This window comes from Galleria mellonella, unplaced genomic scaffold (assembly GCF_026898425.1).
Source record: "Galleria mellonella isolate WM207_F2 unplaced genomic scaffold, CSIRO_AGI_GalMel_v1 utg55, whole genome shotgun sequence".
In the NCBI taxonomy this organism is placed as follows: Eukaryota; Metazoa; Arthropoda; class Insecta; order Lepidoptera; family Pyralidae; genus Galleria; species Galleria mellonella.
The window spans coordinates 2,531,232-2,546,939 of record NW_026442115.1 but is presented as its reverse complement, the minus strand read 5'-3'; the positions used below and the strand labels follow the sequence as shown (position 1 = coordinate 2,546,939).

The 15,708-nt window shown below is 31.2% G+C and overlaps 1 protein-coding gene across 2 annotated transcripts in view; it reads left to right on the top strand.

Annotated features, from left to right (window-relative positions):
• Nucleotides 1-15,428, top strand: part of LOC113521504 (activating transcription factor of chaperone) — a 30,462-nt gene extending 15,034 nt beyond the window's left edge. Inside the window, exons 1-3 of one of the 2 annotated variants that reach the window (XM_031912911.2) lie at nucleotides 4,073-4,234; nucleotides 4,916-5,086; nucleotides 14,160-15,428. In XM_031912911.2, the coding sequence (XP_031768771.1) occupies nucleotides 4,168-4,234; nucleotides 4,916-5,086; nucleotides 14,160-14,938 (1,017 nt within the window). In that variant the 5' untranslated portion in view covers nucleotides 4,073-4,167 and the 3' untranslated portion in view covers nucleotides 14,939-15,428. Of the gene's footprint in view, nucleotides 1-4,072; nucleotides 4,235-4,915; nucleotides 5,087-14,159 lie in introns of those variants that run through there. The other variant, XM_026907045.3, reaches the window with a different exon arrangement.
• Nucleotides 15,429-15,708: the final 280 nt, after the last annotated feature.

The following is a 15,708-nucleotide window of genomic DNA, read 5'->3' as shown; positions in this document are numbered from 1 at the left end:
TGTATCTATTTATAGTACATAATAATTATACTTATCTATTCACTTTCAGTTTTACCGTAATAATTTTTTATTATTTGTGTGGTACTTTTTTATGTACATGATAAGTTTTTTATACGATTGTCTATATTTATTTAGAAACAGTTAAGTAATCGTGATTGAGTAATCTACTACGGGTATAAAAACGAATCATTAATAAATATTTAAAATATATATAGGTAAAATAATAAGAATACTGTACTCGGGAACTCAATGCGAGATTATTACGTAATTTTTTCAAGCAATAATATGAAGGATTTGTTCGCGAATAACTTCAATACTGTTTCGCAGATAGAGTACTAAGACCATTAACTTATATAAAAAGCCATCAATGAATTACTTAGCAACAATTAAAATCGAGAACAAAACATTATTATTTTTAACAAAACATTATATATTTTTTCTATTATAAATATCTTACCACGTGAATATCTCTACATTTTACAATTAATTCATTTTATTTAAACAAAAAAGATGTAGTTCAATTATTATAATTTAATTAATTTTATTCTACAGATATTGTCTTAGTCGCTATGCTAAAAACGAGGGTGTGTCTTGATAATCACACGTCCAGCGTGTGACAAACTTTACATACGAGATAATACATGACGTCTGGCGGTTTCTGAAAACATACTTGTTTTTGTTGGTAGCTCTCTTGACCATGTTTTCAATTGCATATCACCCACCCGACTATTTTCCATTATTTATCTTGTATCCAATGAAAATATGTTTTGACATTAAATTTTATAATATGTTTGTTTATCACAAAGTGATCGATTTATTGCTTATAACGGTTTATAGGTTTAAATAAACTGTTAGCCTCTTTGTTAGGGTTGAGAAAACATAGATAGATATTTAGTTTACATAATTTGATAAGTAAAAATTTCCATATTGTATTGCAAGATTATTCCAATGATACTACAAGTATAATAAAAGAGAGTTACAAGCGCACTGAAAATACGATCTCGCAATGACGCTAATTAGTATAACTATTCGTACAATTCCTCGCTAATTATATTTATTCTTATTGTTTTAATTACGTCATTCCTTTTCAATTACTTGAAAATATGCTACAATGCCAATGTGTGACTGTCGCTTTCTTCGAAATATTTTTTCAGTTGCTTTTGATCGTTATAACCTATCTTCCACAATTTGAGCGTTCGCGGCGTTCATTGCCCGGATCTATTTCAATAGCCATAGGAATAATGTAAAAAATTCTTACCAGTTACATAATAGCTGAAAGGGAAGACAAAGTCATGTTTCAAAAATGAGTAAAGAATCGTTGATTCTCATAATTCGTCGCATAATCGAGTTTTAAAGTCCAAGTTTTTGGGTTCGATTTATGGTTCGAGTTTGGCCTTTTGACTCGGTTTGATTAATCAAACTGTGTCAAAAGTCCGAACTTGTGGCTTACATAATAATAGTCTTTGCCCCTCAGTAAAGTACAGCTCTGCTCTAGGAAATAAAGCTTTTTATACGTAAGTTTTACTACGTTTATTGAGTGATTAAGGAATGCAATTGTTGAAGATGACAACAATTTTTTAGGAGGAATTTAATACTTTTATGGATTCTAATGGACTTATTCTAAAACTGTGAAGCTACCGGAATGTACCTACATAATATTATTTTGGCATAGTAGCAAACATAGAAGCAGAATATTCTTCTAACACATTTGACGTTAATAAGATTGACAGTTCTCCTGGTGATGTTTCATCATTTGTTCGTTACAATTATAACTTATTGTAACAACAATTAGAGTTACATCATATTAAGATTTTTATTATTATCGCAGTGATTATTTTCAACAATTAATAAATGTATCAATTTACAATTGTTACATTTGTCTCACAGCAATAATATAAGCTCATTGATAGTTTAGAACTGTATTTGAAGCAACGAGATTATAATGTGTGCAATACAAAACCCCCTAAAAATAACAAGAATATCGCAGGACGCATCGAAAAGCATTTTTCTTATGTATCTTATCATTTATTTAATTGAAAAACGTATCTTTTTAAGCATACAGTCTTAAATTTTCAATTGATGATTTTACATTTATTTCTAAAAAACAAACATATTTTAATATTGATAAAATTTATATGCGACCATCACTTAAGTAAATCTTTTAATTGGAGTATATACGATTAAAAGTTAATTCAATATTATTTAAGTCCAGGTTACCAAAAAATATCCAGTATGTATCTATCTTTTTAAAATTGTGAAGATTGGAATTCAGAACTTCTGTGAATGGTCCTCCTAGTATCTAATAGTAAAAACATACCTGTATCATTTCTGAAAATATATTTTTGAATTATGTACTTTCTATAATTCTCCAATTTACAGCGTTAAAATTACAACTCAACAACTCTTTATTTCTGTTTTAAATATATATCTCCATTTTGTCAAATCTCGGATTTTTTTCGTGAATTGTCCATCAAATTTATAAAGTTATCTACATTCTATACAATGGAAAGGTCAAGCTGTATGTCGTGATTTGTGTTATCGAATCTAATAAGTATAATTTAGCGAAAATGGCGACTTAAACGTGCTAAAATTTATTTGAGAAGGATATAGGATTGATCTCTATCGGTTATAAATTATTAAAATCGGTTTAGAATTGACGATTACATTATAACAAAATGATTTGAAAAAGAACACAAGTGGTATCGAGAACCTTATCTTTATGGAAGTTTCTTAGAAATACATTACAGACAGACTTATCGTCCTTTACGAGTTTATTATAGTTCTATGGATTCTATTAGGATTGATTAATTCATTGCTATTTTATAATTTTATAATTCTTAGTATCATTATTAACTTTGATTTAAATTAAATTTGATCACATATTTTTCAGCATCGATTTTATGTAAGAACTCAAATTTAGCGGAGTAAATTAAGTTTACTGAGGTCTAGCGCTAAAATTAACGTAAAGTACATACTCGTATATACCTAGATAGCTAGTAAGCTAGCAGCCTATGTAGCATATGACATCTATTATGTTTGTCTCTTCTGGGGGTCTGCTTAATATAAAATACTTTATATTATACTATCTGGGTCACGCAGATTTGTCTATATGTTAATCTAGATATTGCTATGCCTATTAATTTTTGATTCAAATCAATTCATCTGCTTAAAAGTGAGTGAGTAACAAACATTAAACATCTTTTCATTCTTTACCATTTATAATATTTGTACACGATATATGATTTTTTTACCCTATGAAAATAAAAGGTGTGTTTATTTATTTGACAACGCAATAATAAAAGAAATACGAATTCATGTGTCCATAAAAATACCCACAATTGTGAAAGCTGACCATTCAAGTTTGATGAAGGAATCGCATGCGATCAAGTGGTTCCTTCATCAAACTTGAATGGTGGCCCTCGCATCGCCGGCCGGCGAGGCAGTGAATGAAATGTTCAGTTATTGTTCACGAGTTATTTTACTACTTTGTATTTGATAAAAGATGAATAAAAACTCATTTTATTATATGTTTACAAGAAATTATAAACTTGGCCATATATTATCTAATTTTAAATTAATAAACAGGTAGAGATTCTTTTCGAGTTCTACTCATATAGGAGATTGGACAGAGTAGAATAATTTGTATTTTTGTGGCACTTTCTAAAGGAGTGAAATTGTGTTGCAGTTAAACAACTATAGCAGGTTTATTTTGGGTAATAAACATACTTAAATAGTAATTATAGTATTTTAACCATTAAATATTTATAATTAAATAAATTTTGTTCACCTTAATTGGTCAACTTCTTTTACATATTAGCGTACGTTGAGGTAAATAGGGTCGTAGCAGCGGATAAAGCTAGCTGCGACTGGTAACCATATATTGAACATGTTTTTATAACATAAGTAATTATTGTGACATTATCAAATAAGATTTAAAGCATCACGACATCTGGGCGTTGCTTTGACGTAATATCATGCGACAGTTATCTTTCATATATATATTAACGACTTCAGTCTCCCCGTTGTATTTTGTCCATTACTTATCTAAGCTCTTTACCTTGAAGCTTCTCTGATATATTCCAGTTAACTGCGCTAATTATTGTAATAATTAAATTAGTGTCGATTCGGATAACACTACACGTAGAGATAAACAGTACTTGTGTGAAAATGTGTTGTTATAAAAGTAATGGAATGTGTGAATTGTGTAGAGAATTCCAGATATCATTATTACAAAGTAAGGATTAATGAGTGTTACAAATTATATATATATTTAACAATGAATGAAATTTATAATAATCATTCATTGTATGAAATAAATTTATAATATATTTATGAAAGTGTCAAATTTTCAATATGTAATAATATGTAACTACACTTTTATTATTAGTTTTAATTAGTTTTTACAATTAACTGTTTTCAATAATTTTTAAATCAATATGAATATTTCTATAAAAGATATTGAATCAACAAGAATGAGCGTGGAGAGGATGATATTGAAAAATGATTGATTTTTTAATGTCGTTCTAAAAATTTATTCCTAAAATTAACTCATTTAAAGATAAATAGTCAGGAAAGGTCTCTTATGCTATAATTTTATTGATTTTTTTTTAATTAAATTAGAACATTTTTGGTAATGATAATTCGTTGTAATGTTCCTCTCTCTAGCATAAATCTTAATACTCGTACTAATACGAGACTAATTTTATATTTTCTATTTTTATCATATGAGAACATAAAAAAGAAAATATATAATTATTATTTAGATACAGATTATGTAAATTAGAATAGTAGTAGAATATATAAAACAATATATTAATAGAAATATATTGATAACAAATTATTACAATTTATATAAAAGTCGTGTTGTAGTTTGTTCTTTATATATTTTAGTTAACATGTGTTTTATTGTTTGCAGATCTGCTCAAGTCTCTACCAACAGTTACGCCGAAGATCGAACTTAGCAATTACCAGTTGCATGATGATCCAACAGTCAGCCTTTACCCTCCGTCTCCGCCGGAATCTAAGCCAAGTCGCGCTGAGCTTGCCAACGATCTCCTGCAACAGCTAGACAACCAATTTAAACAAGGTTTGTATTATTTATTTTTAATACTAGCTTGTACCCGCAACATTGTCCGCGTGGCCAGGATAACAAACAAATTATTTGTCATGTTTATAATATTTATAAGGATTATTAGTGAAATTCCAGGGTATAAAAGTATCATCCTCGAATGACGACAATGAAGAGTTTCATCGTAGTCACTGTACATTCACTGACTTTCTATAGGCGACGGTTATCAATTTTAACCAGGCAAATTAGCAGCTAATTTGCCACTTTAAGTTTAATAAAAAATATGTAAATTACAAGTAATTAGTTATTTAAAACTATAAATCTACAGAAAAATTAAACACGAAAACTCTATTATTGTGGGTAACATTCATTTTATACCCTAGCGTAGATGAAAAGTTTTTAGCATTGTCTAGTTAGTTAAACTGTTTAAAACGATTAACTTAATATCACGATTTGTCAGCCTCTCACCGCACAGTTTTTACATTTCGCTCATACAGATTTTTCGGTTTCATTAAGCAGCGTAAAGGTATGCAGTAAATTTAGGTCTCCTTTTTTATTATCATCGTTACAAACTTTCCAAGAAACTGCGAAATTTATGACAATGTTCTAATATCAATCGTGAATTAGAGAAAGTAAAGAGATTGGACAGAGTCAGATTTATTTTCAGCGAGTACTAGAGAGCTTTGATCTATATTCCCTGATTTAAATGAAGATTTTGAAATAGTAAGTTTCTTTTCATATAAAATATAATTATTTTTTAAAAATACTGTTAAATATTTCGACCAAACTTCATGCTCGATATTCGTAAGATTTCTAATCTGATATTTTTAATATTTTTTGATAAAAGTCGGTGCCTTGTGGCTGCCTTTTGGATTTATGGATGACACTGTTCAAAGTAGTTGGTTCTTAAAAGTCGTTGTGCAAGTCTTTATGTTGGATTATTTTTTATGTGTTTTTATTAAGAATTGCTCTGAATACAGTTAGCTTTTGGTTTTTTTTAATTATTTATATATTCAATATTATCATAATTATAGAGATTTGCGTTTCGAAAATATAACGCAACGTAATAACCTACATAATTTGTATTATGAAAGTAAGAGATACAATCTCTTGTAAGGATATACTTACCACTCGTTTTATTCTGTTTAACTACTAAGGGATTGTGCTTGAATATATAGAGATTTTGTATTCGCAAATTATTATATATTGATGTATTATGTATAAATATTTGAGAAGTAAATGTTCGCGCTGGTATGAGCATGTGATGTGCAGTGGGGAAGAGAAAGTGGTAAAAAAGGTGTTAAATATGAATGTCAATGGTCGTAAGGGTAAAGTAGGATCCGGAAAGAGATGGATGGACTATGTGAAAGATGATATGGCCAGGAGAGATTAATGAGATGACTGCAAACAAAGATAAATGGACGAAGTAAATATATTACATCGACCCCTAGATATGTGAGAAGGGCAGAAAGATGATGATTGTGTACAAATTCTTAATATTTGTATATATTGAATAATTATAAAATTGTGTGGTCAGCCTTTATAGATAGAGTAAGAAATAGGATAAATATGTGGGCACTTTCCTGTTGCTGTGACAAATTGACTAAACTACCCAATTTTCTTTTATATACTTTAATATGTACAGTTTTACGAGGAAATAATGTTTAGATCTGAGTTTCCTTAGATTAAATTGTACGGTGCAACTGTTTGTCTTAAATATCTATCTATTTATCTATAGGGTGAAATCGAACTCGTTAACATCATTTTAAGGAACTGTTTTAGCGGTGACACTACATTCTTAATAAAGAAATATTAGTTAAAAGCAATAATAAATTTTAAGCCTTTCTTACTAATATAGCGGAAAAATTCTGTCCTAATTTTTTTTTAGCAAAAATTACAATTTTTTAAAATATTACTATATTTTATAAGTATTTTGTAAAATTCAAACTGAATACAGTTCGATTGTAAAGTCGCATAGATTAAACATATAATAATTTTCTATTAGATCGTAGTTTTACATATAATATCTTTCAAGCATTTTATTTGTTAACCCAGCTAAAGAACTTGTGGTCTAGAATCAGGACTTTTTATTTCCCAGTTAATCATTATTCTGTCTATGAGGTTTATATCTAATTGATAGGATGAAAACGTTGGACAGAAAACTTGATACAGAACTCGCCTAATTTCAAGTTAGGTAAATATTGTTTACCTAAGGAGGAAGGAAATACGGAAATTTTAGTAGCTTTTATTGTCAATGTTGCATTATTTATACTGTTTGTAAATTCTTAACTTGGACTGGCCTCTGTATCTGATCGAATTTGTATAACCAGTTCTGAATATATTATAAATTGCGCCGTTGTTTACTACTTATAATCTAATAAGTAGTTCTTGTTTAAAGACTATATTGTTATGCAGGTAATTTGTAATTTAATAATTACAAAATTAAAAGTGCAAATAAAGTTAAATATTGTACTTAGTTCCTAATAGAACCTTGTTATCTATTCAGCCGTTACTTCCTCTATGAAACAAAAAATAATTTGTATAGTTATAAACTATTACTGAGTTAGGAATGATTTGCGACTTTTCCTGTATGATTTAAGATAAATGAATATAGTCCTTTTATATATATACTTGATTTTTTTAATGAGTTTTTGTTGATTACATAACAAACGCTGAAATTTCCAAACTTTCATATTCTTTTATTATATTACAAAATGTGTGGCAGGTATTATAAAAATGACACGATTTTATCGTAACATTATAATACGAAAACATGAATGTATGCTATTGTAAAGTGATGCTTTTAATTAATTTTTTGACACTTGTAATAAAAATAAATAATAATTTTGATTTAAGATTTTAATTCCTATAAGTTCATCATTATTATTAACTTTGCGCTATCATGTCTCTAATAAGCAGAATTTGTATAACGCGTACCTACCAGATACGAGTATAACGTTTATAATGTATGGGAATCGAACTCTCAACCTGCGGAATAGCATGCCAATTTTTTATATGGTTAATAAAGAAAATATGGTATTTTTAGTAGATGAGGCGGTATGTGTAATAGCGCTACCCCACCAAGGTCATAAATTATTTATTAGTCATGTTACAATTATGTCGTTAGAGAGAGAAATTTTATGTGGTAGTTACGTGATAGTAGATAATACATAAATTATAATCTCGTACATAAGAGATTTGATTTTGTTATAATAGGAACACTGACAACCATGGTATGGTGATGTAGCATGCATGTAGTGTGCATGATGCATACGCGTATATTATATACTTGCATATTTTTATTTACAAAAAAATATATTTACATATATTTGAAATTTGTACACGCTTTAACTAATAAGAGACTAGGTAGATAGCGCTGCGTGATACATTCAGGGTTATTTATTTAACACTATTTCGTTTCGAAATAATTTAAGAGCACAATCGAAGAAAGGGCTTACGAGTAGTTATTTACTTGTATGTAATACTAAATTGTAACAATGTCAGTGTAGGCATAATAGTGTTTGGTATTGATGTGAAAGTAAAATTTATATTGAGGTCATTATGAGCGGAAGTAAATTACAACTGGTTGGTCCAAATATTTACAATCGCGGATTGAACGCTGCTTAATAACGTGTTATGTAATATTATTATATTTATATTATTATATTATAATAACTCTTTTTATGGCGTGTTGTCCCGGCATAGAATGGGCCACTTCTTCCTTTCCCATGGGTTTCGTAAGAGGCCACTATAGGAACTGCATAGTCTAGGGATGGGCAGCAGTGTCCCTCTTAAAACATCACCAAAAGTTTAGCTGTGGCAACCACAGTTATCCAATCCGCCTGTCAAGCGTGGTAACTATTAGCAAAATCCCCCAACGGTAAAGTATCATAAGGTATGGTCCCGTTTCTTATGGTTAGATCAGGCCAATGTAGACAGTGAACTTTCATTTAACTGGACTAAAAAGCAGCAGATATGTCTAAGCATAGAGTCGTCAATATTGGCCACAAGACTAAGCCGTAATGACACGACAATATCAGTATTATAATATTTACTAAAAGAGCCAGTAGACGGATAATGTTGCTTATTTGCTTGTACAGATGACGCAATAAAACACATCGGGGTGCGAGGAACTGGCGGGGACCTAATACGTCAAACGACATAATAACCTTGCTAGTATATTTACTGGTGTCTGGCCAAAAAACATATAGGTTTCTGATCTCTGGTGGAAAGAGACTCTCATCCAACCATACGTTAAAGAAAACGAGTTTGGTAAGATCCTATGGGAAATGTCTGTTCCAACAGATATTACCGCAACACATAATAGACAAAATTTTGTATACATAGATAAAATCAAGAACAAAACATATTTAATAGATGTAACTGTACCATCTGACTGTAATATAGGAGCTGAGGAAATTGAAAAGTTAAGCAAAGACCGCCTTCTAAAAACTGAAGTTAGTTGTTAGACAGTCGCATAGTAGCTAAAAATATTAAAAATTACATAAATAAGCTAAATACCAACATTGACCATCACTATATTACAAAACAAGCAGCCATTTACACATCAACCATACTCAGCAAAATATTAGGAGATTCATCGTACACAATACACAAAAACATCACATTTAAGACACGCAGCAGTCGTCAACAATTAAATACAACTAACGCTCAACATTCTACAAACACACCAGCATCATTCAACACAATTTATACACCTACCACACAACCATTCACAAATTCATTAAACACATAACAAAGAAAAGGGAAAAGTAGGAGAAGAAAGACATAAAAAAACTATCACTTAGGGGCATATGTATCTTTTTCCTGTGGGTTACAGGACAGGGTATGTAATGTAAGAAAGACTCTGTTTTCCGCACTTAGCCTCCCATTTGGGCCGTTGTGCGTGCAGGACAGGGTATATATACCGTATTAATATATTACGTAACACGCAAGTCGAGAAGGTAAAAATCTTATCTTAATTAATTAATAATATAATATTACTCGAAGTAATAGTATTGTTTTTCAAAGTTCATCGAAATGTATACTGTGTTCCGATGACTTTTGTAGAACACATGTGTTTGCGCAAGGATATATTTTCAACTGTTCTAGTTTCCAGTCTCAAAATTCAGAAAAATAAAATCTATGTAAATTAATTTGATCATTCTAATATAATAACAGGTACATCTAGTTTTACTGAATAAAATTGTAACTGTGTTACTATTAAAAAGTTAAACTTGAGATAAACAGGTGTTTAATGTAACAAGTAAACATTATTACACTGACTATACAGTATTTTATCACTTAGACAGAGTTTTGTTAAACAGTGTTTTCAAGATTTTTTTCAATATTTAGTCGTAAGACTTACAGTCTTACGACAAAAAAATACTTGAAAAGTCTGTAGATACATGATGTTTTAGCCTTTCGTACCTTAAAAGAAAAAATGGAGCCTTTATGGGATCACTTTTTGTCCATTTGTCTATTCATCTGTCAAGATCCTTTTGCTCAGGAATGCGTGGAGATATCAAGCTGAAATTAATGTTAAATAGTCAAGTCTGCAATCCTTTGAAGCTGTGAAAAAATCAAACCTCAAGTCAACGCAATCAAAAGAACGGCCGTTTATGGCGTATATTTGCAAGGACGTAGACCTAGAATCATGAAATTCGACAAGAAGTAGTGCCGTACAGCATAAATAAAGAGAAAATCTGAAAAATTTTACCTACATCACAAAAAAACAATTGTAATTATAATTTGTAAGAAAACCTTCACTCACATTGTTGGTTTTGTCTACATAAATTGTCATTTGGGATTGTTATCTTTTTGTTTGTAACGTCATCACAGAAAATTGCTTTCAATGAAATTTAATAATTGAGTGTTATATGTTTTATCAGAATCTGTCAAGCGAATCATGAGATAGCTTGACCTCATTGTATAAAGTCGCGTAGAATAATGATCAAGCTTATGAAAAAAAAAATCCTAGATAGTGTTAGAATTAAATACATGCATGACTTTTTGAGAATTTATATATATTCGTATACTACGTGGACAAAGTCGTCGGCACAGCTAGTTTAAAATAAAAATGAACATATTAGGTATACCGTAGGTAGTTAGGGGTACGGAGGAGGGGCCAGCGGTGCGGTTAAGTTGATTCGGCGCCCGCGCGCATTTAGTTGCGTAGTCAGTAGTATTGTGCGTCGCGCCGCGTCTGCAGGTGATCGCTCGTAATTCTTTATCCGTGACAATAAATTCGATTCGAGAAGCGCATTTTGGGCGTTTGCCCTCTGACCGCAACATATGTCTGCCGCAATCCATGCGCCGCCTGGACGCCGTTAGAATGAAGTGCCACTATAGTTGCATTTGGAACAAAGAAATAATTTTCAACTCACAAAAACTGGTCAAGAGACGTTAGATTCGGGATTTTGCCCAGGACTATTGACGACGACCACAGCTCGCAACTCGAGGATTATAGTTTACAAAACTGCACTGCCCATAATATAATCATATTCAAGTTTATCGTTATAATATTGTAGCAATAAGGACTACATAAAGTACATTGTGAATTTGAGAAGCTGATTTTATAGCATAATCGGACTTCGTGATGGCAATGGCAAATCTTTATATTGGTATGTAGTAAATGACTGTAACGGGTGCTGGTTGTTTTATCAAAAGGCATTCTAACAAAAAGGCGTTCTCAAGGTCTGAATGCTCTAATTACTTTTAGGTTTTTAAGTTATTATGATATTTTTATTGTGATGACTGATTATAATATATTTTTTTTTGTTCTTTGTGAATACTATAGTAGATAGTATTGTATGTAATGACCGATTTAAAAGTGATTCGGAAATATATCGATTGAAAGTGGTGCAACTGTATTACTGCGCAACAAACTTGATAATTTGTTGTGACAGTTGCCACGTTTCCAATGTTTGAAAAACCTGTTGCAAGAGAATTGAATAATTGATATAAAACGTGATTTTAATAAAATGTTAATTTACATAATGTATATATTTATGTATTTGTGGTCTATGTAAAACCATTTATATCGCTCATTAGTTTTGTAGAAGTATATGAGATTTCAACTAATAACCATGTGCATATATAATGTACGATACTATGGAATTCAATATATTAAAATATTTCTATCAAAGCATTACTAAATAGGTACGATATGGCATGTTTTTGTTACGCACATTAAGTTTACGTGGGCAATACATCAATTGAGTGGAACAAGTATTGTATTGACATGCCTTAAGCAAATTTTCAGCTAAGTAAACAATCTGTTTTGACGCCTTAGACGCTTACACTTGTTAGATACGCAACTTCTTGATACTTATACCATCGCCAAATGATAAACCAGTTCGCGCACAGGCCGACCTCGCTAGTTCCCCGACCAATAATTAAAGCGACTTATTGGTCACTTTTCTATATGTATATAAATTGATACAAATACAACACCAGTACCTTTCCACAGAGGACGAATAGTTATCACGCCACGAGCTCCGTACGTGACACGCAAAATGTTTTTGTTTTATTTTAATCTCGTTATGCTGTTCAGTAAACTGTTTAATTTACATTAATCGTATCTACAGATACTAATGTTGCAATCGCATTCTATTTTTCTTAAATTTGTAACATTACAGAATGATTAATAGGTATAATATATCGAGTCAATGACATCGGACTCTCGAAAAATACTTATGACGAAGTAAATTTTTAAATTATAGAAGTATTATTGAGGGCGGTGGTGGCACCGAACCTTAGAGATTGTAAGTTTATCAGATCAGAGGTCAGGGCGATGCAGTTATCGGTCCTAGTCAATAGTTGTCAACTGATTACTGCTTCTATAAGTTCTATTTGTTCTAATAAATGAATGATAATATAGTATCGAAAGAAATTGAGCAGTAGTACGTGATATCTAAGAATTTCTCCGTTCCAATCCGAGACACCAATCTTACCAATTAGTTTCAATTGATTGTTGAATGCGCCTGTCGGTCAACTATATTAATTTGATACTTACAATCAATTCCCTACAAATCAAACAAGTTATTTTTTTTATAAATGAGATCGTGTTGTAATACTTTTATTTATAAATATACAGCACTTGCCTTTTTGTAATAAATGCAGATATCATTATACTACAGAAAAAAAGGGTTTAAAAGTACAATTGCTTTGTCAAACAAATGTTGATTAGAAGAATTCAGTTCCTACATAAGATTAAATGAAGTTTAATTACGTTTTGTGCCCAGATAGTAATAATATTTACATTATAAACAAAAGCAATTGATGATCGAGAAATATTGAAAGGAATAGGTGAAGCGTATGTTTTCTTAATAATTTTAAAATAAACACTTTAGATAAACAAAGTCGTTAAAATTTGTTGACAATACTATAATTCAAGAAACATAGTTTACACTACATTGCAGTTTGTAAGAACTCTTTAAAACTTAATATATAAATATTTCTACGTCTATTCGATCACACATAGCCCTTGTATTTTTTCTTTTTTTTTTTTATAAATGTGCACTCATATAAATATATAAAATTGACCAACAAATTTCATTATTGTTGTTTTGGGTATTGTTGGGGTAATATTTTATGGAGGATGAAACAGGGCTAATAGATGTATTTATTTTTTTTTATTAATGAAGCAATTTTCAAACAAATAGACAATAATATTATTAGCATCAAGAACAATAGCTTGTACGATGCCGCGTTACAGACGCGTGCAACATGAGATGTTGTTTATTTAGTTCATGGAATCTAGCTAGCTGCTTTTGTCTCAATCTATTTTATTTAATAGATATTTCATCGATTGAATATGCATTGGAATAATTTATATACGTTGATTATAATATTAATATGTAGGAAATATCTTGCATTTATGAATAAGTAAATTAGATGTGTCTGTAGACTCGTTACTCTTTATATAATTTATACGTAGTTATGCGACTGTATATTCGTAACATTATTTTCTCAATATATTAATAAAAGTTTACTTCATAAATATATATAAATTAATATTACTGTTATCAAATATTTTATATAAATCTATATATTTAGTTAATATGCTCATTGTTTTTTTTTTCTACAGAAAACATTTTCCCCAACTGGCTGGAGGAGAAAGTAGAGCTACCAATATTCGAGAACATTCCTCAATATTCGGAACGCGTGGATGTGCCGCCTCCGCAACAACAGGCACCAGTCCCGGTTCCTGTTCCTGCGGGTTATCCCACGCCGCAACCCACTGAAGAACTACTTCGAGAATTTGAGACAGTTTACGGAGTAGTCGAATTAACCCATTTAACACCGCCTCAAAGTCCACCCGGCCCTGCTAGCCAGCTTCTTTTGAGCTATGCGCAACAAGCTCAGTGTACTCCGCTAGCGCCCATTCTTCACATTACTCAGCCGAATGAACCCTGGCCGATCAGTCCTGCAGCACCCGTTCCACCTTTACCTGCTGACTATGATTCAGAGCTGCAGGCTGTAGAAGAATTGGTTCGTCACCGCGCTGCTCAACTCCAGTCTCCTTTGCCATTCGATGATAGCACTTCAAACTCGCCCCGCTCTTCTCCCCCGTCCTCTCCACGTTCTTCTTCAACTGACGAAGAATGGTCTGCCCCTTCTCGCCCAAAACCGTATTCACGCCCGGTCGACGACCGTCGATCTCGCAAGAAGGAGCAGAACAAGAACGCGGCAACCCGTTATCGTCAGAAAAAGAAGGCAGAAATTGAAGTACTGCTTAGTGAGGAGCACAGTCTGCGTCAGCGCCACACTGAACTGGGCGAAAAGTGCTCAGATTTGCAACGTGAGATTCGCTACCTTAAAGGACTAATGCGTGATCTCTTCAAAGCTAAAGGCCTTATCAAGTAAAGTCATCCACTCCGCCGCCTCCAGGAATAAATTGTCCGTACAATATGTACCAGAAGCGCTATTAATGTGAAAAGTTCAAAAAGAAGATACAGGAGTTTCGTATTTCGTATTGTGTGTTTAATTATAATGATTTATTTTGTAATCTTAAATTAAGTCGCTAGTATATTTTGGATGAGCAGATCCAACCACCCATTGAGCAGCACATAGCACTCGCATTATTTTGCCAAGAGCCTCAAAATGTGTATTATATCACCATCAAGAATATCATAGGTGGCGCCAATTCATTAATCATTTTTCATTAATTAGAGGATAGGTCGCATTTGTTGTTATGAAAATATATATTTAAAATTTTATCTTCCTGTATAGGAGCATTTATTATAACGCCCTAATATTATTTTACGATGTCTTATTGTTTTATCTTAATGAAATTTATATTAAATTGTATTAACAGTGTTATGTTTTCATACAATATAAGGAATGCGACGGCGGAGTTGATTGTTTTATTTCATTAAGTAACCTAATTTAATTTGTAAATTAGGACTATACAGCTTTGATAATAGAACATACTTTATTATTTACTTCAAACCTATTTAGGTCGACACTTATGTATTTAAAAGGATAACGATATTTATAAATCAGTTGGCCTCGATTAATGCACAATAATAGTAGTAATTAAGTTGAATATTTATGATGGATTAGAAATTCGCACATAATACTTCGCGATTGTTCTATTACGTAGTACTACTATTCTGTAGAGCAATTTAGCAGTA